This window comes from Somniosus microcephalus, chromosome 7, assembly GCF_052327205.1.
Source record: "Somniosus microcephalus isolate GS21.2 chromosome 7, FLI_Smic_1.0, whole genome shotgun sequence".
Lineage (NCBI taxonomy): Eukaryota > Metazoa > Chordata > Chondrichthyes > Squaliformes > Somniosidae > Somniosus > Somniosus microcephalus.
In genome coordinates this window covers 2,973,419-3,001,356 of record NC_140993.1, presented here as the reverse complement: position 1 = coordinate 3,001,356, position 27,938 = coordinate 2,973,419, and the positions used below count along the sequence as shown (strand labels likewise).

At 50.3% G+C, this 27,938-nt stretch overlaps 1 protein-coding gene across 1 annotated transcript in view; it reads left to right on the top strand.

The window, feature by feature from the left end:
• LOC147114462 (uncharacterized) overlaps positions 1-27,938 on the top strand; it is a 48,262-nt gene that overhangs the window by 2,519 nt on the left and 17,805 nt on the right. Inside the window, exon 2 of the mRNA XM_085993922.1 lies at positions 8-1,029. Within this exon, the coding sequence (XP_085850048.1) occupies positions 88-1,029 (942 nt within the window). The 5' untranslated portion in view covers positions 8-87. The remainder of the gene's footprint in view (positions 1-7; positions 1,030-27,938) is intronic.

Genomic DNA, 27,938 nt, shown 5'->3' with positions numbered 1-27,938 from the left:
TTTACAGGGCACTGGAAGGGGAGGATTTACAGACAGGAAACTCAAACCAAACATCACGTCAAGATCTAAATATCACCAGCTCTGAACATGGAAGCAAAAAGCACCGTTCACAGCGGGGAGAAACCGTACACGTGTTCTGTGTGTGGACGAGGCTTCAACCAATCCTCTGCCCTATCGAGACACAAGCGCATTCACACCGGGGAGAGGCCGTTCACCTGCTCTGAGTGTGGGAAGGGATTCACTCAGTCATCCCACCTACTGAGACACCAGCGAGTTCACACTGGGGAGAGGCCGTTCACCTGCTCTGAGTGTGGGATGGGATTCACTGATTCATCCAAACTGCTGATGCACCAGCATGTTCACACCGGGGAGAGGCCATTCACCTGCTCTGAGTGTGGGAAGGGATTCACTCAGTCATCTGACCTTCAGACACACCAGCGTGTTCACACCGGGGAGAGGCCGTTCACCTGCTCTGAGTGTGGGAAGGGATTCACTAATTCATCCCACCTACTGAGACACAAGCGAGTTCACACTGGGGCGAGGCCGTTCACCTGCCCTGTGTGTGGGAAGGGATTCACTGAGTCATCCAACCTGCTGACACACCAGCGAGTTCACACTGATGAGAGACCTTTTAACTGCTCGGACTGTGGGAAGTGCTTTAAAAGATCCTGGGAACTGACATGCCATCAACGTGTTCACACCGGGGAGAGACCGTTCAGGTGCTCTCACTGCGGGACTGGGTTTAGGCAGTCATCTGAGCTCACTATACACCAGCGCACTCACACTGGGGAGAGGCCGTTCACCTGCTCCGTGTGTGGGAAGGGATTCACTCAGTCATCCCACCTGCTGAGACACCAGCGAGTTCACACTGACGAGAGACCTTTCAGGTGCTCTCACTGTGCGACTGGGTTCAGGCGATCATCTGACCTCACTGTACACCAGCGAGTTCACACTGGGGAGAGGCCGTTCACTTGCTCCGTGTGTGGGAAGGGATTCACTCGTTCATCCCACGTCCTGACACACCAGCGAGTTCACAAGTGACTGCAGGGGGTGGATTCTGTTGTTGTTGCTGCTGTTAATCACATCCAGGACTGAACCATGTTCATTCTGACAGTTGGGGATTGTTCCTGCTGATGTTAATAACTCCGGGAACTGGGCTGGAGTTTAATATTCTGGATATATGTCCAATAAATCAACTTTGTTTTAAACACATTGTTGTAGATTTTTGTCTTTCCCACCTGAGTGTTTTGCATCACCTGGCTAGAGCTCAGAAAGGACAATCTGGGGGAGGATCGTACGACGGGAGCAGAACTCCGGCCTGGACACAGTCCTTCAGGGCCACACTGAGAGGGGCAAACGGCACTTTGGTCTTTCTTGTCTCTCTTCACTGACAGCAAAGTTGCCGTGCGGGTTAATCTCGAGGCGTGTGAGAAACGTGTTCCAGCCGCTCTCTGCCATGGTTCAGAGCTCCTAGGCACGGATCAGAAGGCTCCTTTAGGAATGTACCCCAGTGCTATTTTTTTAATGGCCGTGTTAACGTGTGTCGCTACTTTTAGTGATTTCTGTATCGGTGTCCCTGGATCCCTCTGCTCCTCCAGCTCATTTAGACTCTTAGGGGGAAATTCAGTGGCACCCCCTTTGGGTCGCTAACGTCACTGGGGCTAATTTTAGCACCCCGAAAAAGTTAGCGCCCCTGCGCATTAAATTCAGTGGTAGCGCCCCAGGCAGGAGACAGGCTGCTACTGGAAGTGCTCCTCTCCTTCTTGAGATGCTACCAGTGAATTTCACGGTGCTTCGTGTAACAGCGCCACGCCCATCGGCACATAGCAGACCTCCCTCCCTGATTAAAGGGGAGGGGCCTAGCACTGCACACACCGGGGCCCTGCTGGACCACCGGGGAGTGGGCTGTCGGATCAAGAGGAGCGCCGGGCTGTGCGATCGCGGCCGGCACCCCGAAGAAGGGGAAGGGGGCAGGTGCTGGCAGTCGGCCAAAATAAAAAGTTGCCACCCGACACCTGCCCTTTAAGTGGCGTCGCCGCGGCTGCAGAAACGACCCCATACCCTGTCGGACATATCGTCCAGCGATAGGTCAGGGGTCGCAACCCAAGGTTGCAGCCAGGGTGCTGCGCGTGGCGATGACGTCATTGCCGGCAGTGCAGTGCCGCGGGGAGCTACCGACTACCTCCGCCGCTAACCTCCCACTGAATATCGTGGGAGGCACAAAGCAACCCAATTTCACCCCCTTGTCCAAATAGTGAGTGGCCTACTTATTCTTCCCACCAAAACACACCACCTCACACTGACCTATAGTGAAATTCATTAACACACCACCTCACACTGATCTATAGTGAAATTCATTAACACACCCCCTCACACTGATCTATAGTGAAATTCATTAACACACCACCTCACACTGATCTACAGTGAAATTCATTAACACACCACCTCACACTGACCTATAGTGAAATTCATTAACACACCACCTCACACTGATCTATAGTGAAATTCATTAACACACCCCCTCACTGACCTATAGTGAAATTCATTAACACACCACCTCACACTGATCTATAGTGAAATTCATTAGCACACCGCCTCACATTGACCTATAGTGAAATTCATTAACACCGCCTCACACTGATCTATAGTGAAATTCATTAAAACACCACCTCACACTGATCTATAGTGAAATTCATTAACACACCGCCTCACACTGACCTATCGTGAAATTCATTAACACACCACCTCACACTGATCTATAGTGAAATTCATTAACACACCGCCTCAAAATTCATTAACACACCACCTCACACTGATCTATAGTGAAATTCATTAACACACCCTCACACTGACCTATAGTGAAATTCATTAACACACCACCTCACACTGATCTATAGTGAAATTCATTAACACACCACCTCACACTGATCTATAGTGACATTCATTAACACACCACCTCACACTGATCTATAGTGACATTCATTAACACACCACCTCACACTGATCTATAGTGACATTCATTAACACACCCCCTCACACTGATCTACAGTGAAATTCATTTGCCAATTACACGCCCATTCTGAAATTTATTAATGTCTTCTTGCATTTTGTCTTCCTCAGTATTAACTCTACCTCCCAATTTGGTGTCATCGACAAACTTTGAAATTGTACTTCTGATTCCCGAGTCCAAATCGTTTATGAACAACGGTGATCCCAGCACCGGTCCCTGTGGAACACCACTTCCCACCTTTTGCCAGTCTGAGTAGCTACTCTTAACCCCTACTCTCTGTTTCCTGTTTTGTGACCAGCTTGCTATCCATAAACAGTTTGTAAGATCGACAAGATGACCAAGGTCAGGCCGAGTGGAGTGAAGGGCCAGGCAGCAGAATGGATGAAAAGCTGGCTACAAAACAGAAATCAGAGGGTTGGAGTTAAGGGAAGTTTGTTGCGATCTTTCCATCCATTCTGCTGCCTGGCCCTTGACTCCACATGGCCTGACCGTGGTCATCTTGTAGACCGTACGTACTGCAGACACAGTGCACCAGTGGTGGAGGGGCTGGATATTGAGTCCTGGGGCAGGGGCGCCCCTGACAGGGTTACAGACCCTTCAGCCACTGGAAAAACATGGAGAGCTGAGCTCGGCAGCATTAGTCCGGTTTTGTCTCCTTTAGAGACCAGGTGTACGAGCAGAGTTAGCGCAGCCTTCACAGCAACCGTAATAAAATTGTTACAGTTGTGAAGGAACTTTGTGTCAGTGCACTGGACCACAAACAAAGTATGTGTGTCGATTATTGTCTGACTGCGTTACTGTGACATTTTAAAGGTGCTATATAAAGGTAAGTTGTTGTTGCTGGTCTGAGTTTGCGGTGTGTCGGTCCTGCCCTTCTCACAGCCTGTAAAAGGAGTTTACAAAAGCCATCACTGTGAGTCCAGGCTAGAAATTGACAAGATTCTCTCCTCCTGGTTCCTGGCCAAGGGGGCCGCGCATGCGCCCTGCTGCCCCCTGAGCCTCTCAAGATGGCAGCCGTTACCCCGGGCCTGTCACTGGGAGAAAGCCCCACAGCTGCCGCCTCGCTCGGGGCAAACGCCCGGCCCGGAGGCTGTTGTTCGGGGCCTGTTGTGTCCGTCAGTAGTAAGACACAGACTGCAGGAGAACGGTACAACAGGTGTTTACTCAACGTGGCTCACTCTGGAACTGAACTGTACAGATTACTACTCAGGGCTATATACAGGTGTGGTCACTGGCGGCACTACAGTATACATGAGCTGTAAAAAGTAGTTCCTGTAATGTATATACCTTTAAGGGGGGAACTATCTTTTACAGCTCATGTACACTGTCCCATCAAACACTCCCAGGACGGGTACAGCACGGGTTGGATACAGAGTAAAGCTCCCACTACACTGTCCCATCAAACACTCCCAGGGCAGGTACAGCACGGGTTAGATGCAGAGTAAAGCTCCCTCTACACTGTCCCATAAAACACTCCCAGGACAGGTACAGCACGGGTTAGATACAGAGTAAAGCTCCCTCTACACTGTCCCATCAAACACTCGCAGGGCAGTTACAGCACAGGTTAGATACAGAGTAAAGTTCCCTCTAAACTGTCCCATCAAACACTCCCAGGGCAGGTACACCATGGGTTAGATACAGAGAAAAGCTCCCTCTACACTGTCCCATCAAACATTCCCAGGGCAGCTACAGCACGGGTGAGATACAGAGTAAAGCTCCCTCTACACTGTCCCATAAAACAATCCCAGGGCAGGTACACCATGGGTTAGATACAGAGTAAAGCTCCCTCTACACTGTCCCATCAAACATTCCCAGGGCAGGTACAGCACGGGTTAGATACAGAGTAAAGCTCCCTCTACACTGTCCCATCAAACACTCCCAGGGCAGGTAGAGCATGGGGTTAGATACAGAGTAAAGCTCCCTCTACACTGTCCCATCAAACACTCCCAGGGCAGGTACAGCATGGGTTAGATACAGAGTAAAGCTCCCTCTACACTGTCCCATCAAAAACTCCCAGGGCAGGTACAGTATGGTGTTAGATACAGAGTAAAGCTCCCTCTACACTGTCCCATCAAACACTCCCAGCGCAGATACAGCACGGGTTAGATACAGAGTAAAGCTTCCTCTACACTGTCCCATCAAACACTCCCAGGGCAGGTACAGCATGGGTTAGATACAGAGTAAAGCTCCCTCTACACTGTCCCATCAAACACTCCCAGGGCAGGTACAGTATGGTGTTAGATACAGAGTAAAGCTCCCTCTACACTGTCCCATCAAACACTCCCAGCGCAGATACAGCACGGGTTAGATACAGAGTAAAGCTTCCTCTACACTGTCCCATCAAACACTCCGAGGGCAGGTACAGCATGGGTCAGATACAGAGTAAAGCACCCTCTACGCTGTCCCATTAAACACTCCCAGGGCAGGTACAGCACGGGTTAGATACAGAGTAAAGCTCCCTCTACACTGTCCCATCAAACACTCCCAGGACAGGTACAGCACGGGTTAGATACAGAGTAAAGCTCCCTCTACAATGTCCCATCAAACACTGCCAGGGCAGGTACAGCACGGGTTAGATACAGTATAAAGCTCCCTCTACACTGTCCCATCAAACATTTCCAGGGCAGGTACAGCACGGGTTAGATACAGAGTAAAGCTCCCTCTACACTGTCCCATCAAACACTCCCAGGGCAGGTACAGCACGGGTTAGATACAGAGTAAAGCTCCCTCTACAATGTCCCATCAAACACTGCCAGGGCAGGTACAGCACGGGTTAGATAAAGTATAAAGCTCCCGTTACACTGTCCCATCAAACATTCCCAGGGCAGGTACAGCACGGGTTAGATAGAGTAAAGCTCCCTCTACACTGTCCCATCAAACACTCCCAGGGCAGGTACAGCACGGGTTAGATACAGTATAAAGCTCCCTCCACACTGTCCCATCAAACACTGCCAGGACAGGTACTGCATGGTGTTAGATACAGTATAAAGCTCCCTCTACACTGTCCCATCAAACACTCCCAGGGCAGGTACAGCATGGGTTAGATACAGAGTAAAGCTCCCTCTACACTGTCCCATCAAACACTCCCAGGGCAGGTAAAGCATGGGGTTAGATACAGAGTAAAGCTCCCTCTACACTGTCCCATCAAACACTCCCAGGGCAGGTACAGCACGGGTTAGATACAGTATAAAGCTCCCTCTACACTGTTCCATCAAACACTCCCAGGGCAGGTACAGCACGGGTTAGGTACAGTATAAAGCTCCCTCTACACTGTCCCATCAAACACTGCCAGGATAGGTACAGCACGGGTTAGATACAGTATAAAGCTCCCTCTACACTGTCCCATCAAACACTCCCAGGGCAGGTACAGCACGGGTTAGATACAGAGTAAAGCTCCCTGTACACTGTCCCATCAAACACACCCAGGGCAGGTACAGCACGGGTTAGATACAGAGTAAAGCTCCCTCTACACTGTCCCATCAAACACACCCAGGGCAGGTACAGCACGGGTTAGAGTAAAGCTCCCTCTACACTGTCCCATCAAACACTGCCAGGGCAGGTACAGCACGGGTTAGATAGAGTAAAGCTCCCTCTACACTGTCCCATCAAACACTCCCAGGGCAGGTACAGCACGGGTTAGATACAGTATAAAGCTCCCTCGACACTGTCCCATCAAACACTGCCAGGACAGGTACAGCACGGGGTTAGATACAGTATAAAGCTCCCTCTACACTGTCCCATCAAACACTCCCGGCGCAGATACAGCACGGGTTAGATACAGAGTAACGCTTCCTCTACACTGCCCCATCAAACACTCCGAGGGCAGGTACAGCATGGGTTAGATACAGAGTAAAGCACCCTCTACACTGTCCCATTAAACACTCCGAGGGCAGGTACAGCACGGGTTAGATACAGAGTAAAGCTCCCTCTACACTGTCCCATCAAACACTCCCAGGACAGGTACAGCACGGGTTAGATACAGAGTAAAGCTCCCTCTACAATGTCCCATCAAACACTGCCAGGGCAGTTACAGCACGGGTTTAGATACAGTATAAAGCTCCCTCTACACTGTCCCATCGAACACTCCCAGGGCAGGTACAGCATGGGTTAGATACAGAGTAAAGCTCCCTCTACACTGTCCCATCAAACACTCCCAGGGCAGGTACAGCATGGGTTAGATACAGAGTAAATCTCCCTCTACACTGTCCCATCAAACACTCCCAGGGCAGGTACAGTATGGTGTTAGATACAGTATAAAGCTCCCTCTACACTGTCCCATCAAACACTGCCAGGGCAGGTACAGCATGGGTTACGTACAGAGTAAAGCTCCCTCTACACTGTCCCATCAAACACTCCCAGGGCAGGTACAGCATGGGGTTAGATACAGAGTAAAGCTCCCTCTACACTGTCCCATCAAACACTCCCAGGGCAGGTACAGCATGGGTTAGATACAGTATAAAGCTCCCTCTACACTGTCCCATCAAACACTGCCAGGATAGGTACAGCACGGGTTAGATACAGTATAAAGCTCCCTCGACACTGTCCCATCGAACACTCCCAGGGCAGGTACAGCACGGGTTAGATACGGAGTAAAGCTCCCTCTACACTGTCCCATCAAACACACCCAGGACAGGTACAGCACGGGTTAGATAGAGTAAAGCTCCCTCGACACTGTCCCATCAAACACTGCCAGGGCAGCTACAGCACGGGTTAGATAGAGTAAAGCTCCCTCTGCACTGTCCCATCAAACACTCCCAGGGCAGGTACAGCACGGGTTAGATACAGTATAAAGCTCCCTCTACACTGTCCCATCAAACACTGCCAGGACAGGTACAGCCTGGGATTAGATGCAGCATAAAGCTCCCTCTACACTGTCCCATCAAACACTCCCAGCGCAGATACAGCACGGGTTAGATACAGTATAAAGCTCCCTCTACACTGTCCCATCAAACATTCCCAGGGCAGGTACAGCATGGGTTAGATACAGAGTAAAGCTCCCTCTACACTGTCCCATCAAACACTCCCAGGGCAGGTACAGCACGGGTTAGATACAGAGTAAAGCTCCCTCTACAATGTCCCATCAAACACTGCCAGGGCAGGTACAGCACGGGTTAGATACAGTATAAAGCTCCCTCTACACTGTCCCATCAAACATTCCCAGGGCAGGTACAGCACGGGTTAGATAGAGTAAAGTTCCCTCTACACTGTCCCATCAAACACTCCCAGGGCAGGTACAGCACGGGTTAGATACAGTATAAATCTCCCTCTACACTGTCCCATCAAACACTGCCAGGACAGGTACAGCACGGGGTTAGATACAGTATAAAGCTCCCTCTACACTGTCCCATCAAACACTCCCAGGGCAGGTACAGCATGGGTTAGATACAGAGTAAAGCTCCCTCTACACTGTCGATCAAACACTCGCAGGGCAGGTACAGCATGGGTTAGATACAGAGTAAAGCTCCCTCTACACTGTCCCATCAAACACTCCCAGGGCAGGTACAGTATGGTGTTAGATACAGTATAAAGCTCCCTCTACACTGTCCCATCAAACACTCCCAGGGCAGGTACAGCATGGGTTAGATACAGAGTAAAGCTCCCTCTGCACTGTCCCATCAAACACTCCCAGGGCAGGTAGAGCATGGGGTTAGATACAGAGTAAAGCTCCCACTACACTGTCCCATCAAACACTACCAGGGCAGGTACAGCACGGGTTAGATACAGTATAAAGCTCCCTCTACACTGTCCCATCAAACACTCCCAGGGCAGGTACAGCACGGGTTAGATACAGTATAAAGCTCCCTCTACACTGTCCCATCAAACGCTGCCAGGATAGGTACAGCATGGGTTAGATACAGTATAAAGCTCCCTCTGCACTGTCCCATCAAACACTCCCAGGGCAGGTACAGCACGGGTTAGATACAGAGTAAAGCTCCCTCTACACTGTCCCATCAAACACACCCAGGGCAGGTACAGCACGGGTTAGATAGAGTAAAGCTCCCTCTACACTGTCCCATCAAACACTGCCAGGGCAGGTACAGCACGGGTTAGATAGAGTAAAGCTCCCTCTACACTGTCCCATCAAACACTGCCAGGACAGGTATAGCACGGGGTTAGATACAGTATAAAGCTCCCTCTACACTGTCCCATCAAACACTCCCAGGGCAGGTACAGCATGGGTTAGATACAGAGTAAAGCTCCCTCTACACTGTCCCATCAACACTCCCAGGGCAGGTACAGTATGGTGATAGATACAGAGTAAAGCTCCCTCTACACTGTCCCATCAAACACTCCCAGCGCAGATACAGCACGGGTTCGATACAGAGTAAAGCTTCCTCTACACTGTCCCATCAAACACTCTGAGGGCAGGTACAGCATTGATTAGATACAGAGTAAAGCACCCTCTACACTGTCCCATTAAACACTCCCAGGGCAGGTACAGCATTGATTAGATACAGTATAAAGCTCCCTCTACACTGTCCCATCAAACACTCCCAGGGCAGGTACAGCACGGGTTAGATACAGTATAAAGCTCCCTCGACACTGTCCCATCAAACACTGCCAGGACAGGTACAGCACGGGGTTAGATACAGTATAAAGCTCCCTCTACACTGTCCCATCAAACACTCCCGGCGCAGATACAGCACGGGTTAGATACAGAGTAACGCTTCCTCTACACTGTCCCATCAAACACTCCGAGGGCAGGTACAGCATGGGTTAGATACAGAGTAAAGCACCCTCTACACTGTCCCATTAAACACTCCGAGGGCAGGTCCAGCACGGGTTAGATACAGAGTAAAGCTCCCTCTACACTGTCCCATCAAACACTCCCAGGACAGGTACAGCACGGGTTAGATACAGAGTAAAGCTCCCTCTACAATGTCCCATCAAACACTGCCAGGGCAGTTACAGCACGGGTTTAGATACAGTATAAAGCTCCCTCTACACTGTCCCATCGAACACTCCCAGGGCAGGTACAGCATGGGTTAGATACAGAGTAAAGCTCCCTCTACACTGTCCCATCAAACACTCCCAGGGCAGGTACAGCATGGGTTAGATACAGAGTAAATCTCCCTCTACACTGTCCCATCAAACACTCCCAGGGCAGGTACAGTATGGTGTTAGATACAGTATAAAGCTCCCTCTACACTGTCCCATCAAACACTGCCAGGGCAGGTACAGCATGGGTTACGTACAGAGTAAAGCTCCCTCTACACTGTCCCATCAAACACTCCCAGGGCAGGTACAGCATGGGGTTAGCTACAGAGTAAAGCTCCCTCTACACTGTCCCATCAAACACTCCCAGGGCAGGTACAGCATGGGTTAGATACAGTATAAAGCTCCCTCTACACCGTCCCATCAAACACTGCCAGGATAGGTACAGCACGGGTTAGATACAGTATAAAGCTCCCTCTACACTGTCCCATCGAACACTCCCAGGGCAGGTACAGCACGGGTTAGATACAGAGTAAAGCTCCCTCTACACTGTCCCATCAAACACACCCAGGACGGGTACAGCACGGGTTAGAGAGAGTAAAGCTCCCTCGACACTGTCCCATCAAACACTGCCAGGGCAGCTACAGCACGGGTTAGATAGAGTAAAGCTCCCTCTGCACTGTCCCATCAAACACTCCCAGGGCAGGTACAGCACGGGTTAGATAGAGTAAATCTCCCTCTACACTGTCCCATCAAACACTGCCAGGGCAGGTACAGCACGGGTTAGATAGAGTAAAGCTCCCTCTACACTGTCCCATCAAACACTCCCAGGGCAGGTACAGCACGGGTTAGATACAGTATAAAGCTCCCTCTACACTGTCCCATCAAACACTGCCAGGACAGGTATAGCACGGGGTTAGATACAGTATAAAGCTCCCTCTACACTGTCCCATCAAACACTCCCAGGGCAGGTACAGCATGGGTTAGATACAGAGTAAAGCTCCCTCTACACTGTCCCATCAAACACTCCCAGGGCAGGTACAGTATGGTGATAGATACAGAGTAAAGCTCCCTCTACACTGTCCCATCAAACACTCCCAGCGCAGATACAGCATGGGTTCGATACAGAGTAAAGCTTCCTCTACACTGTCCCATCAAACACTCTGAGGGCAGGTACAGCATTGATTAGATACAGAGTAAAGCACCCTCTACACTGTCCCATTAAACACTCCCAGGGCAGGTACAGCATTGATTAGATACAGTATAAAGCTCCCTCTACACTGTCCCATCAAACACTCCCAGGGCAGGTACAGCATGGGTTAGATACAGAGTAAAGCTCCCTCTACACTGTCCCATCAAACACTCCCAGGACAGGTACAGCACGGGTTAGATACAGAGTAAAGCTCCCTCTACAATGTCCCATCAAACACTGCCAGGGCAGGTACAGCACGGGTTAGATACACTATAAAGCTCCCTCTACACTGTCCCATCAAACACTCCCAGGGCAGGTACAGCATGGGGTTAGATACAGAGTAAAGCTCCCTCTACACTGTCCCATCAAACACTCCCAGGGCAGGTACAGCATGGGTTAGATACAGTATAAAGCTCCCTCTACACTGTCCCATCAAACACTGCCAGGATAGGTACAGCACGGGTTAGATACAGTATAAAGCTCACTCTACACTGTCCCATCAAACACTCCCAGGGCAGGTACAGCACGGGTTAGATACAGAGTAAAGCTCCCTCTACACTGTCCCATCAAACACACCCAGGGCAGGTACAGCACGGGTTAGATACAGAGTAAAGCTCCCTCTACACTGTCCCATCAAACACACCCAGGACAGGTACAGCACGGGTTAGATAGAGTAAAGCTCCCTCTACACTGTCCCATCAAACACTGCCAGGGCAGCTACAGCACGGGTTAGATAGAGTAAAGCTCCCTCTGCACTGTCCCATCAAACACTCCCAGGGCAGGTACAGCACGGGTTAGATACAGTATAAAGCTCCCTCTACACTGTCCCATCAAACACTGCCAGGACAGGTACAGCATGGGGTTAGATGCAGTATAAAGCTCCCTCTACACTGTCCCATCAAACACTCCCAGCGCAGATACAGCACGGGTTAGATACAGTATAAAGCTCCCTCTACACTGTCCCATCAAACATTCCCAGGGCAGGTACAGCACGGGTTAGATACAGAGTAAAGCTCCCTCTACACTGTCCCATCAAACACTCCCAGGGCAGGTACAGCACGGGTTAGATACAGAGTAAAGCTCCCTCTACAATGTCCCATCAAACACTGCCAGGGCAGGTACAGCACGGGTTAGATACAGTATAAAGCTCCCTCTACACTGTCCCATCAAACATTCCCAGGGCAGGTACAGCACGGGTTAGATAGAGTAAAGCTCCCTCTACACTGTCCCATCAAACACTCCCAGGGGAGGTACAGCACGGGTTAGATACAGTATAAAGCTCCCTCTACACTGTCCCATCAAACACTGCCAGGACAGGTACAGCACGGGGTTAGATACAGTATAAAGCTCCCTCTACACTGTCCCATCAAACACTCCCAGGGCAGGTACAGCATGGGTTAGATACAGAGTAAAGCTCCCTCTACACTGTCCCATCAAACACTCCCAGGGCAGGTACAGCATGGGTTAGATACAGAGTAAAGCTCCCTCTACACTGTCCCATCAAACACTCCCAGGGCAGGTACAGTATGGTGTTAGATACAGTATAAAGCTCCCTCTACACTGTCCCATCAAACACTCCCAGGGCAGGTACAGCATGGGTTAGATACAGAGTAAAGCTCCCTCTACACTGTCCCATCAAACACTCCCAGGGCAGGTAGAGCATGGGGTTAGATACAGAGTAAAGCTCCCACTACACTGTCCCATCAAACACTACCAGGGCAGGTACAGCACGGGTTAGATACAGTATAAAGCTCCCTCTACACTGTCCCATCAAACACTCCCAGGGCAGGTACAGCACGGGTTAGATACAGTATAAAGCTCCCTCTACACTGTCCCATCAAACGCTGCCAGGATAGGTACAGCACGGGTTAGATACAGTATAAAGCTCCCTCTGCACTGTCCCATCAAACACTCCCAGGGCAGGTACAGCACGGGTTAGATACAGAGTAAAGCTCCCTCTACACTGTCCCATCAAACACACCCAGGGCAGGTACAGCACGGGTTAGATAGAGTAAAGCTCCCTCTACACTGTCCCATCAAACACTGCCAGGGCAGGTACAGCACGGGTTAGATAGAGTAAAGCTCCCTCTACACTGTCCCATCAAACACTCCCAGGGCAGGTACAGCACGGGTTAGATACAGTATAAAGCTCCCTCTACACTGTCCCATCAAACACTGCCAGGACAGGTATAGCACGGGGTTAGATACAGTATAAAGCTCCCTCTACACTGTCCCATCAAACACTCCCAGGGCAGGTACAGCATGGGTTAGATACAGAGTAAAGCTCCCTCTACACTGTCCCATCAAACACTCCCAGGGCAGGTACAGTATGGTGATAGATACAGAGTAAAGCTCCCTCTACACTGTCCCATCAAACACTTCCAGCGCAGATACAGCACGGGTTCGATACAGAGTAAAGCTTCCTCTACACTGTCCCATCAAACACTCTGAGGGCAGGTACAGCATTGATTAGATACAGAGTAAAGCACCCTCTACACTGTCCCATTAAACACTCCCAGGGCAGGTACAGCATTGATTAGATACAGTATATAGCTCCCTCTACACTGTCCCATCAAACACTCCCAGGGCAGGTACAGCATGGGTTAGATACAGAGTAAAGCTCCCTCTACACTGTCCCATCAAACACTCCCAGGGCAGGTACAGTATGGTGTTAGATACAGAGTAAAGCTACCTCTACACTGTCCCATCAAACACTCCCAGGACAGGTACAGCACGGGTTAGATACAGAGTAAAGCTCCCTCTACAATGTCCCATCAAACACTGCCAGGGCAGGTACAGCACGGGTTAGATACAATATAAAGCTCCCTCTACACTGTCCCATCAAACATTCCCAGAGCAGGTACAGCACGGGTTAGAGACAGAGTAAAGCTCCCTCTACACTGTCCCATCAAACACTCCCAGGGCAGGTACAGCACGGGTTAGATACAGAGTAAAGCTCCCTCTACAATGTCCCATCAAACACTGCCAGGGCAGGTACAGCACGGGTTAGATACAGTATAAAGCTCCCTCTACACTGTCCCATCAAACATTCCCAGGGCAGGTACAGCACGGGTTAGATAGAGTAAAGTTCCCTCTACACTGTCCCATCAAACACTCCCAGGGCAGGTACAGCACGGGGTTAGATACAGTATAAAGCTCCCTCTACACTGTCCCATCAAACACTCCCAGGGCAGGTACAGCATGGGTTAGATACAGAGTAAAGCTCCCTCTACACTGTCCCATCAAACACTCCCAGGGCAGGTACAGCATGGGTTAGATACAGAGTAAAGCTCCCTCTACACTGTCCCATCAAACACTCCCAGGGCAGGTACAGTATGGTGTTAGATACAGTATAAAGCTCCCTCTACACTGTCCCATCAAACACTCCCAGGGCAGGTACAGCATGGGTTAGATACAGATTAAAGCTCCCTCTACACTGTCCCATCAAACACTCCCAGGGCAGGTAGAGCATGGGGTTAGATACAGAGTAAAGCTCCCACTACACTGTCCCATCAAACACTACCAGGGCAGGTACAGCACGGGTTAGATACAGTATAAAGCTCCCTCTACACTGTCCCATCAAACACTCCCAGGGCAGGTACAGCACGGGTTAGATACAGTATAAAGCTCCCTCTACACTGTCCCATCAAACGCTGCCAGGATAGGTACAGCACGGGTTAGATACAGTATAAAGCTCCCTCTACACTGTCCCATCAAACACTCCCAGGGCAGGTACAGCACGGGTTAGATACAGAGTAAAGCTCCCTCTACACTGTCCCATCAAACACACCCAGGGCAGGTACAGCACGGGTTAGATAGAGTAAAGCTCCCTCTACACTGTCCCATCAAACATTGCCAGGGCAGGTACAGCACGGGTTAGATAGAGTAAAGCTCCCTCTACACTGTCCCATCAAACACTCCCAGGGCAGGTACAGCACGGGTTAGATACAGTATAAAGCTCCCTCTACACTGTCCCATCAAACACTGCCAGGACAGGTATAGCACGGGGTTAGATACAGTATAAAGCTCCCTCTACACTGTCCCATCAAACACTCCCAGGGCAGGTACAGCATGGGTTAGATACAGAGTAAAGCTCCCTCTACACTGTCCCATCAAACACTCCCAGGGCAGGTACAGTATGGTGATAGATACAGAGTAAAGCTCCCTCTACACTGTCCCATCAAACACTCCCAGCGCAGATACAGCACGGGTTCGATACAGAGTAAAGCTTCCTCTACACTGTCCCATCAAACACTCTGAGGGCAGGTACAGCATTGATTAGATACAGAGTAAAGCACCCTCTACACTGTCCCATTAAACACTCCCAGGGCAGGTACAGCATTGATTAGATACAGTATAAAACTCCCTCTACACTGTCCCATCAAACACTCCCAGGGCAGGTACAGCATGGGTTAGATACAGAGTAAAGCTCCCTCTACACTGTCCCATCAAACACTCCCAGGACAGGTACAGCACGGGTTAGATACAGAGTAAAGCTCCCTCTACAATGTCCCATCAAACACTGCCAGGGCAGGTACAGCACGGGTTAGATACAGTATAAAGCTCCCTCTACACTGTCCCATCAAACACTGCCAGGATAGGTACAGCACGGGTTAGATACAGTATAAAGCTCCCTCTACACTGTCCCATCAAACACTCCCAGGGCAGGTACAGCACGGGTTAGATACAGAGTAAAGCTCCCTCTACACTGTCCCATCAAGCACACCCAGGGCAGGTACAGCACGGGTTAGATACAGAGTAAAGCTCCCTCTGCACTGTCCCATCAAACACACCCAGGAAAGGTACAGCACGGGTTAGATAGAGTAAAGCTCCCTCTACACTGTCCCATCAAACACTGCCAGGGCAGCTACAGCACGGGTTAGATGGAGTAAAGCTCCCTCTGCACTGTCCCATCAAACACTCCCAGGGCAGGTACAGCACGGGTTAGATACAGTATAAAGCTCCCTCTACACTGTCCCATCAAACACTGCCAGGACAGGTACAGCATGGGGTTAGATGCAGTATAAAGCTCCCTCTACACTGTCCCATCAAACACTCCCAGCGCAGATACAGCACGGGTTAGATACAGTATAAAGCTCCCTCTACACTGTCCCATCAAACATTCCCAGGGCAGGTACAGCACGGGTTAGATACAGAGTAAAGCTCCCTCTACACTGTCCCATCAAACACTCCCAGGGCAGGTACAGCACGGGTTAGATACAGAGTAAAGCTCCCTCTACAATGTCCCATCAAACACTGCCAGGGCAGGTACAGCATGGGTTAGATACAGTATAAAGCTCCCTCTACACTGTCCCATCAAACATTCCCAGGGCAGGTACAGCACGGGTTAGATAGAGTAAAGCTCCCTCTACACTGTCCCATTAAACACTCCCAGGGCAGGTACAGCACGGGTTAGATACAGTATAAAGCTCCCTCTACACTGTCCCATCAAACACTGCCAGGACAGGTACAGCACGGGGTTAGATACAGTATAAAGCTCCCTCTACACTGTCCCATCAAACACTCCCAGGGCAGGTACAGCATGGGTTAGATACAGAGTAAAGCTCCCTCTACACTGTCCCATCAAACACTCCCAGGGCAGGTACAGCATGGGTTAGATACAGAGTAAAGCTCCCTCTACACTGTCCCATCAAACACTCCCAGGGCAGGTACAGTATGGTGTTAGATACAGTATAAAGCTCCCTCTACACTGTCCCATCAAACACTCCCAGGGCAGGTACAGCATGGGTTAGATACAGAGTAAAGCTCCCTCTACACTGTCCCATCAAACACTCCCAGGGCAGGTAGAGCATGGGGTTAGATACAGAGTAAAGCTCCCACTACACTGTCCCATCAAACACTACCAGGGCAGGTACAGCACGGGTTAGATACAGTATAAAGCTCCCTCTACACTGTCCCATCAAACACTCCCAGGGCAGGTACAGCACGGGTTAGATACAGTATAAAGCTCCCTCTACACTGTCCCATCAAACGCTGCCAGGATAGGTACAGCACGGGTTAGATACAGTATAAAGCTCCCTCTGCACTGTCCCATCAAACACTCCCAGGGCAGGTACAGCACGGGTTAGATACAGAGTAAAGCTCCCTCTGCACTGTCCCATCAAACACACCCAGGGCAGGTACAGCACGGGTTAGATAGAGTAAAGCTCCCTCTACACTGTCCCATCAAACACTGCCAGGGCAGGTACAGCACGGGTTAGATAGAGTAAAGCTCCCTCTACACTGTCCCATCAAACACTCCCAGGGCAGGTACAGCACGGGTTAGATACAGTATAAAGCTCCCTCTACACTGTCCCATCAAACACTGCCAGGACAGGTATAGCACGGGGTTAGATACAGTATAAAGCTCCCTCTTCACTGTCCCATCAAACACTCCCAGGGCAGGTACAGCATGGGTTGGATACAGAGTAAAGCTCCCTCTACACTGTCCCATCAAACACTCCCAGGGCAGGTACAGTATGGTGATAGATACAGAGTAAAGCTCCCTCTACACTGTCCCATCAAACACTCCCAGCGCAGATACAGCACGGGTTCGATACAGAGTAAAGCTTCCTCTACACTGTCCCATCAAACACTACCAGGGCAGGTACAGCACGGGTTAGATACAGTATAAAGCTCCCTCTACACTGTCCCATCAAACACTGCCAGGGCAGCTACAGCACGGGTTAGATAGAGTAAAGCTCCCTCTGCACTGTCCCATCAAACACTCCCAGGGCAGGTACAGCACGGGTTAGATACAGTATACAGCTCCCTCTACACTGTCCCATCAAACGCTGCCAGGATAGGTACAGCACGGGTTAGATACAGTATAAAGCTCCCTCTGCACTGTCCCATCAAACACTCCCAGGGCAGGTACAGCACGGGTTAGATACAGAGTAAAGCTCCCTCTACACTGTCCCATCAAACACTGCCAGGGCAGGTACAGCACGGGTTAGATAGAGTAAAGCTCCCTCTACACTGTCCCATCAAACACTCCCAGGGCAGGTACAGCACGGGTTAGATACAGTATAAAGCTCCCTCTACACTGTCCCATCAAACACTGCCAGGACAGGTATAGCACGGGGTTAGATACAGTATAAAGCTCCCTCTACACTGTCCCATCAAACACTCCCAGGGCAGGTACAGCATGGGTTAGATACAGAGTAAAGCTCCCTCTACACTGTCCCATCAAACACTCCCAGGGCAGGTACAGTATGGTGATAGATACAGAGTAAAGCTCCCTAAACACTCCCAGCGCAGATACAGCACGGGTTCGATACAGAGTACAGCTTCCTCTACACTGTCCCATCAAACACTCTGAGGGCAGGTACAGCATTGATTAGATACAGAGTAAAGCACCCTCTACACTGTCCCATTAAACACTCCCAGGGCAGGTACAGCATTGATTAGATACAGTATAAAGCTCCCTCTACACTGTCCCATCAAACACTCCCAGGGCAGGTACAGCATGGGTTAGATACAGAGTAAAGCTCCCTCTACACTGTCCCATCAAACACTCCCAGGGCAGGTACAGTATGGTGTTAGATACAGAGTAAAGCTCCCTCTACACTGTCCCATCAAACACTCCCAGGACAGGTACAGCACGGGTTAGATACAGAGTAAAGCTCCCTCTACAATGTCCCATCAAACACTGCCAGGGCAGGTACAGCACGGGTTAGATACACTATAAAGCTCCCTCTACACTGTCCCATCAAACATTTCCAGGGCAGGTACAGCACGGGTTAGATACAGAGTAAAGCTCCCTCTACACTGTCCCATCAAACACTCCCAGGGCAGGTACAGCACGGGTTAGATAGAGTAAAGCTCCCTCTACACTGTCCCATCAAACACTCCCAGGGCAGGTAGAGCATGGGGTTAGATACAGAGTAAAGCTCCCTCTACACTGTCCCATCAAACACTCCCAGGGCAGGTACAGCACGGGTTAGATACAGTATAAAGCTCCCTCTACACTGTCCCATCAAACACTCCCAGGGCAGGTACAGCACGGGTTAGATACAGTATAAAGCTCCCTCTACACTGTCCCATCAAACACTGCCAGGACAGGTACAGCACGGGTTAGATACAGTATAAAGCTCCCTCTACACTGTCCCATCAAACACTCCCAGGGCAGGTACAGCACGGGTTAGATACAGAGTAAAGCTCCCTCTACACTGTCCCATCAAACACTCCCAGGGCAGGTACAGCACGGGTTAGATACAGTATAAAGCTCCCTCTACACTATCCCATCAAACACTCCCAGGGCAGGTACAGCGCGGGTTAGATAGAGTAAAGCTCCCTCTACACTGTCCCATCAAACACTCCCAGGGCAGGTACAGCACGGGTTAGATACAGTATAAAGCTCCCTCTACACTATCCCATCAAACACTCCCAGGGCAGGTACAGCACGGGTTAGATACAGTATAAAGCTCCCTCTACACTGTCCCATCAAACACTGCCAGGACAGGCATAGCAGAGTCAGCACCTGTGTGTCAGCTGTGGCTCAGGTGGTCGCACACTGAGTCAGAAGGTGGTGGGTTCAAGTCGCACTCCAGGGACTTGAGCACATAAAGCTAGGCTTACACTCCAGTGCAGATCTCAGGGAGCGCTGCACTGTCAGAGGTGCCGTCTTTCAGAACCGAAGCCCCGTCTGCTCTCTCAGGTGGACGAAAAAGATCCCGCGGCACTATTTCAAAGACGAGCCTGGGAGTTATCCTGGAGTCCTGGCCAATATTTATCCCTCAACCAACATAACAAAACCAGATTATCTGGTCATTACCACATTGCTGCTTGTGGCAGTTTGCTGTGTGCCAATTGGCTGCGGCATTTCCCACATTATAACAGTGACTCCACTTCAAAAGTACTTCATTGGCTGTAAAGCGCTTTGGGACATCCGATGGTTGTGAAAGGTGCTGTAGAAATGCAAGTCTTTCTTTCAGGGGCGGAGAGAGAGTGTATCCCACCATCGCTGCGTGGCTCAATCCGGTGTCTGAAATCATAGGATTCAACTTTCATTGATCTTCTCATCCTCCTCCTATTCCAGTCTCACTGATGTTTGAAATATTTCCCCACAGACAGACGAGACAAACATTTCTCCTTCCACATTCAAAGACCGAGGATATTTAGGTCCTGATGAATCGAGTGAGTCTGTCCGATATGACATAATGTTTGGTTTGAGTTTCCAGTCTTCAAATCCTCCTCTTCTAATTTCCTGTAAAACCAGTTTCTAAAAGTCATCACTGTAATTACAGAACAGAAATTCAGAGCAGACAATTCTAGTTAGATTCATAGAATGATACAGCATGAAGCAGGACATTCTCGGGGCTCGACAGACTGGATGCAGGGAGGATGTTTCCCCTGGCTGGGGGGTCTAGAACGAGGGGTCACAGTCTCAGGATACCGGGTAGGACATTCAGGACTGAGATGAGGAGAAATTTCTTCACTCAGAGGGTGGTGAACCTGTGGAATTCTTTATCACAGAAGGCTGTGGAGGCCAAGTCACTGAATATATTTAAGAAGGAGATAGATAGATTTCTAGACACAAAAGGCATCAAGGGGTATGGGGAGAGAGCGGGAATATGGTATTGAGATAGAGGATCAACCCTGATCATATTGAATGGCGGAGCAGGCTCGAAGGGCCGAATGGCCGACTCCTGCTCCTATGTCTCTATTCGGCCCATCGAGCCTGTGCCGGCTCTTTGAAAGAGCGCTCCATTTAGTCCCACTCCCCTACTCTTTTCCCATAGCCCTGCAAATGTTTCCACTTCAAGTATTTCTCCAATCCCCTTTTGAAAGTTATTATTGAATCTGCTTCCACCGCCCTTTCAGATGGTGCATTCCACAACATAGCAACTCGCTGTGCATTTCATTTTCCTCACGTTGCCCCTGGTGCTTTTCACCAATCTGTGTCCTCTGGTTACCAACGATTCTGTCATTGGGAATAGTTTCTCTTCAGGCCCTCTATCAAAATCATTCCTAACTTCCAACACCTCGGTCAAATCGCCCCTTAACCTTCTCTGCTCGAAGGAGGACAACCCCAGCTTCTCCAGTCTCTCCACATAACTGAAGTCCCTCATCCCTCGTACCATTCCAGGAAATCTCCTCTGCATCCTCTAAGGCCTTGAGAACCTCACGGACCTTATAGGTGTGATAACCAGACGGGCTTGTGGTTATGGTCTGGTCCGGCTGGAGTGTCTAGAATTAGGGGCATAGTCTCAGGATAAGGGGTCGGCCATTTAAGACTGAGATGAGGAGGAATTTCTTCACTCAGAGGGTTGTGAATCTGTGGAATTCTCTGCCCCAGAGGGCTGTGAATGCTGAGTCTTTGAGTATATTCAAGGCTGAGATTGATAGATTTTTGGAGTCTGGGGGAATCCAGGGATACGGAGATCGGGAGAGAAAGTGGAGTTCAGGTCGATGATCAGCCATGATCTCATTGAATGGCGGAGCAGGCTCGAGGGGCCGTATGGCTTACTCCTGCTCTTATTTCTTCTGTTCTTGAACTGAATCCCCTTTACTCACCTCTACAACAGATGATGGAGATTCACAATCTGCACAGGGTGGGGAAGGAACCTCGGAACAGGACGAGGCCATTCAGCCCCTCGAGCCTATTCCACCATTCAATCAGATCACGACTAATCCGTATCTCACTCCATTTACCCGCCTTGGTTCCATAATCCTCACCACCCATCCCCAACAAATTCTATCAATCTCCATTTTGATATTTTCAGTTGACCACCAGCCTCAACAGCTTCTTGTGGGAGTGTGATCCAGATTTCCACTACCCTGTGTGTGAAGAAGTGCTTCTTGACATCACCCCTGAATGGTCGAGCTCTAATTTTAAGGTTGTGCCTCCTTGTTCTAGAATCGCCCCCCACCCCCACCAGAGGAAATAGTTTCTCTCTCGACCCTATCAAATCCTTTAGTCATCTTAAACACCACAATTAGATCACCCCTTAATCTCCTATACTCGGGGGAATACCAGCCTCGTCTGTGCAACCTGTCCTCATAACTTAACCCTTTCAGCTCCGGTATCATTCTGGTGAATCTGTGCAGTGTCCCTCCAAGGCCAGTATATCCTTCCTGAGGGGCGGTGCCCAGAACGGAACAGGAGGGCAGACTGACTGCAGCCTGCTAGACTGTTCAAGGTCAAAGCTTACACAATCTGGTGACAGGTGAGATGTAAAAAAGAAACATAGAAACGTAGAAGATAGGAGCAGGAGTAGGCCATTCGGCCCCTCGAGCCTGCTCCGCCATTCAATGAGATCATGGCTGATCATCCAAATTCAGTACCCTGTCCCTGCCTTCTCCCCATATCCCTTGATCCCTTTAGCCTCAAGAAATATATCTAACTCCTTCTTGAATATATTTAATGAATTGGCCTCTACTGCCTTCTGTGGTAGAGAATTCCACAGGTTCACCACTCTCTGGGTGAAGAAATTCCTCCTCATCTCTGTCCTAAATGGCTTACCCCTTATCCTTAGACTGCGACCCCTGGTTCTGGACTCCCCGGCCATCAGGAACATCCTTCCTGCATCTAGTCTGTCCAGTCCTGTTAAGAATTTTATAAGTTTCAATGAGATCCCCTCTCATTCTTCTAAACTCCAGCGAGTATAAGCCCAATCGACCCAATCGCTCCTCATACATCATTCCTGCCATCCCAGATATCAGTCTGGTGAATCTTCGCTGCACTCCCTCCATGGCAAAAACATCCTTCCTCAGATAAGGCGACCAAAACTGCACACAATACTCAAGGTGTGATCTCACCAAGGCCCTGTACAACTACAGCAAGACATCCTTGTTCCTGTACTCAAACTCTCTCGCTACGAAGGCCAACATACCATTTGCCTTCTTAACCGCCTGCTGCACCTGCATGCTTACCTTCAGCGACTGGTGCACAAGGACACATCAGGTCTTGTTGCACTTCCCCTTCTCCCAATCTATTGCCATTCAGATAATAATCTGCTTTCCTGTTTTTGCCACCAAAGTGGATAACCTCGCATTTATCCACGTTATACTGCATCTGCCAGGCATCTGCCCAATCACCCAACCTGTCCAAATCACAGAATCACAGAAATCACAGAAACCCCACAGTGCAGATAGAGGCCATTTCGGCCCATCGAGCCTGCACCGACACATATCCCACCCGATCCCTGTAACCCCTACACCAACACATATCCCACCCTATCCCCGTAACCCCACGTATTTAATCCCCCTAACACTAAGGGTCAATTTATCATAGCCAATCAACCTAACCTGCACATCTTTGGACTGTGGGAGGAAACCGGAGCACCCGGAGGAAATCCACGCAAACACGGGGAGAATGTGCAAACTCCACACAGACAGTCACCCGAGGCCGGATTCGAACCCGGGTCCCTGGCGCTGTGAGGCAACAGTGCTAACCACTATGCCACCGTGCTGTCCTACTGGAGTATGCTATCATACTGGAGTTTCTCAGCATCCTCCTCACAGCACACACGCCCACCCAGCTTTGTGTCGTCTGCAAACTTGGAGATATTACATCTAGTTCCCTCGTCTAGATCATTAATATATATTGTGAAATAGCTGGGGTCCTAGGACCGATCCCTGCGGTACCCCATTAGTCACTGCCTGCCACTCGGAAAAAGACCTGTTTATTCCAACTCTTTGCTTCCTGTCTGCCAACCTGTTCTCTATCCAAGTCAATACCTTGCCCCCAATCCCATGTGCCTTAACTTTACACACTAATCTCTTATGCGGGACCTTATCGAAAGCCTTCTGAAAGTCCAAATACACCACATCCACTGGTTCTCCCTTATCTATTCTACCAGTTACATCCTCAAATAATTCCAGTAGATTAGCCAAGCACGATTTACCTTTTGTAAATCCATGCTGACTTTGTCCGATCCTGTCACTGTTTCCCAAGTGCTCTGCTATTACATCTTTTATAATGGACTCTAGCATTTTCCCCACTACTGATGTCAGGCTTACCGGTCTGTAATTCCCCGTTTTCTCTCGACCACCTTTTTTGAACAGTGGGGTAACATTAGCTACCCTCCAATCCATGGGAACTGTTCCAGAGTCTATAGAATCATCAGCACAACAGTTATATAATTTTTTTGACATATATATATAAATGACCTGGATATTGGAATACAGAGTAGAATTTCTAAATTTGCCGATGACACCAAACTTGGGGGTGTGACAAACAGTGAGGATGATACCAATCGACTGCAACAGGACATAGAAAGGCTAGCAGAATGGGCAGACAAGTGGCAGATGGAATTTAATACAGAGAAGTGTGAGGTGATGCATTTTGGCAGAAGGAACAGGGACAGGCAATATACACTTAATGGCACAGTTTTAAAGAGAGTGCAGGGACAGAGGGACCTGGGAGTTAATGTGCACAGGTCCCTGAAGGTGGCGGGACATATTGAGAGAGTGGTTAGCAAAGCATATGGGATCTTGGGCTTCATAAATAGAGATATTGAGTGCAAAAGTAGAGAAGTTATGCTGAAAGTTTATAAAGCACTGGTTAGGCCACAACTGGAGTATTGCATCCAGTTCTTGTCACCAAACTTTAGGAAGGATGTGAAGGCCCTTGAGAGGGTGCAGAGGAGATTTACCAGAATGGTTCCGGGGATGGGGGATCTTAGCTACAAGGACAGGTTGGAGAAGCTGGATTTGTTTTCATTAGAGCAAAGGAGGTTGAGGGGTGATTTGATAGAGGTGTACAAGATTATGACGGGTTTGGATAGGCTAGACGGGGAAAGGCTGTTCCCACTAATTGATGGTACAAGGATTAGGGGACACAGATTTAAGGTTTTGGGCAAGAGATACAGGGGGGATGTGAGGAAAAACTTTTTTACGCAGCGAGTGGTGAGGACCTGGAATTCGCTGCTGACGGAAGTGGTGGAAGCGGAGACACTCAATGTTTTCAAGGGGAGACTGGATAGGCACTTGAGGGAAATAAACTTGCAGGGCTACGGGGATAGAGCGGGGGAATGGGACTGACTGGATTGCTCTACAGAGAGCTGGCACGGACTTGATGGGCCGAATGGCCTCCTTCTGTGCTGCTATGACTCTTTAACTGTGACTAGAACAGTGTGAATGCGCTGGTGTCTCACCAGGCTTGATGACTGAGTGAATCCCTTCTCGCACACGGAGCAGGTGAATGTCCTCTCCCCAGTGTGAACTCGCTGGTTCATCAGCAGGCTGGAGAACTCAGCGAATCCCTTCCCACATACAGAGCAGGTGACTGTCCTCTCTCCAGTGTGGACTTGCTTGTGTCTCAGTAGGTGGGATGGCCGACTGACTCTCTTCCCACACACAGAACAGGTGAACGGTCTCTCCCCAGTGTGAACTTGCTGGTGTCTCACCAGGCTTGATGACTGAGTGAATCCCTTCCCACACATGGAGCGGGTGAACGGTCTCTCCCCAGTGTGAACTCGCTGGTGTCCGTTCAGTTTCCCGGAGCTTTTAAAGCTCATCCCACAGACAGAACATGTAAATGGTCTCTGATTGGAGTGAACTCGCTGGTGTTCCTTCAGCTCCCCGGAGCTTTTAAAGCTCTTCCCACAGACAGAACATTTAAATGGTCTCTGATCGGTGTGAACTCGCTGGTGTTGCTTCAGATCCCCAGAGGCTTTAAAGCTCTTCCCACAGTCAGAACATTTAAACGGTCTCTCCCCAGTGTGAACTCGCTGGTGTGTCACCAGATGGGATGACTGAGTGAATCCCTTCCCACACACGGAGCAGGTGAACGGTCTCTTTCCTGCTCTCTCCAGCTGGTGTCCCTTCAGCTCCTGGGACATTTGAGACTTCATCCCTCTCCCTAACATCTGTCTGAGACTGAACCACACTGTTCACAACCTTGGTGTCATACTTGACCCTGAAATGAGCTTCCGACCACATATCCGCAGCATAACTAAGACCGCCTACTTCCACCTCGGTAACATCGCCCGTCTCCGCCCTTGCCTGAGCTCATCCACTGCTGAAACCCTCACCCGGGCCTTTGTTGCCTCTAGACTCGACTATTCCAACGCACTCCTGGCTGGCCTCCCACATTCTACCCTATGTAAACTTGAGGTGATCCAAAACTACCCGTGTCGTAACTCAACGCCAAGTCCCGTTCACCCATCACCCCTGTGCCCGCTGACCTACACTGGCTCCCGGTTAAACAATGCTTCAATTTCAAAATTCTCATCCTTGTTTTCAAATCCCTCCATGGCCTCGCCCCTCCCTATCTTAGTTATTCCCTTCAGCCTCACAACCACCCGCCCCCCGCGATAGAAACACAGAAAAATTACGGCACAGAAGGAGGCCATTCAGCCCATCTTGTCCGTGCCGGCCGATTAAGTGCTATCCACACTAATCCCACTTTCCAGCACTTGGTCCGTAGCCTTGTAGGTTACGGCACTTCAGGTGCACATCCAAGTACTTTTTAAAATGTGATGAGAGTTTCTGCCTCGACCACCCTGTCAGGCAGTGAGTTCCAGACCCCCACCGCCCACTGGGGGAAAACATTTCTCCTCAACTCCCCTCTAAAGCTCCGACCAATTACTTTAAATCTACGCCCCCTGGTTGTGGACCCCTCTGCCAAGGGAAATACGTCCTTCCTATCTCAGCCCCTCAGAATTTTGTACACCTCAATCAGGTCTCCCCTCAGCCTCCTCCCCCCCAAGACATCTGCGCTCCTCCAATTCTGCCCTCTTGAGCATCCCTGATTATAATCGCTGCACCATCAGTGGCCGTGTCTTCTGTTGCCTCGGCCCTAAGCTCTGGAATTCCCTCTCTGAACCTCTCCGCCTCTCTTTCATAGAAAATAGGAGCAGGCGTCGGCCATTCGGCCCCTCGAGCCTGCTCCACCATTCAATGAGATCATGGCTGATCAAAACCCACCTCTGTGACCCAGCTTTTGGTCATCTGCCCTAATTTCTCCTTATGTGGCTCGGGGTCACATTTATCAATGTCTTACAATACTCCTGTGCAGCGCCTTGGGACGCTTTCCTACGTTAAAGGCGCTATAGAAATACAAGTTGTTGTTGTTCTCATTGTTGGAGGTGAGCTCTGAACAGGCCCCGCCCCCTCCCCCTACTCCGCATGCGCCGCTCCAAGGGGAGCGCGGGATCTGAACAGGCCCCTCCCCCTACTCCACATGCGCCGCTCCAAGGTAAGCGCGGGCTCTGAACAGGCCCCGCCCCCTCCCCCTACTCTGCATGCGCCGCTCCAATGTGAGCACGGGATCTGAACAGGCCCCTCCCCCTACTCCGCATGCGCCGCTCCAAGGTGAGCGCGGGCTCTGAACAGGCCCCGCCCCCTCCCCCTACTCTGCATGCGCCGCCAGGCCCCGCTCCCGAGGATGAGCCGCTACCGCGCCTGCGCAGGGCCTCGCATTCTGGGTCGGCCCGGGCAACCGCGAGAGTCCGGATCACCGGCGGAAAGTGAGATTTATCAGGGTTTTTTTTACATAGCGGAGAGAAGCGGGGAGATAAATAAAAAGAAAATGCAAATCGCACCGTCCCAGCGCCCTCCCAGCACCGAGTGGAGTGGATTGAGCGGCCGCAGCCCCTTGTCTTCTGCAGGGAGCCGGACTGGGGCACGTCATCAACTCCACGGCGGTGACTGACGGAACTCAGACCAATAGGGAGAGAGCGGGCACAGCTCGGAGGACTGAGGTGGCGGCGGGTACTCCAACCAATCGGGGTGTCCGAGGGGCGGGACTTCCGCCGCCTGCTTCTCCCGCTGCTGAGACAAGTAGAATGCAGCAGAGGGCGCTCTTCTGAGTTTGGGGCTCAGGCCTGTTAGTGGAGCAGTGCAGAGGGA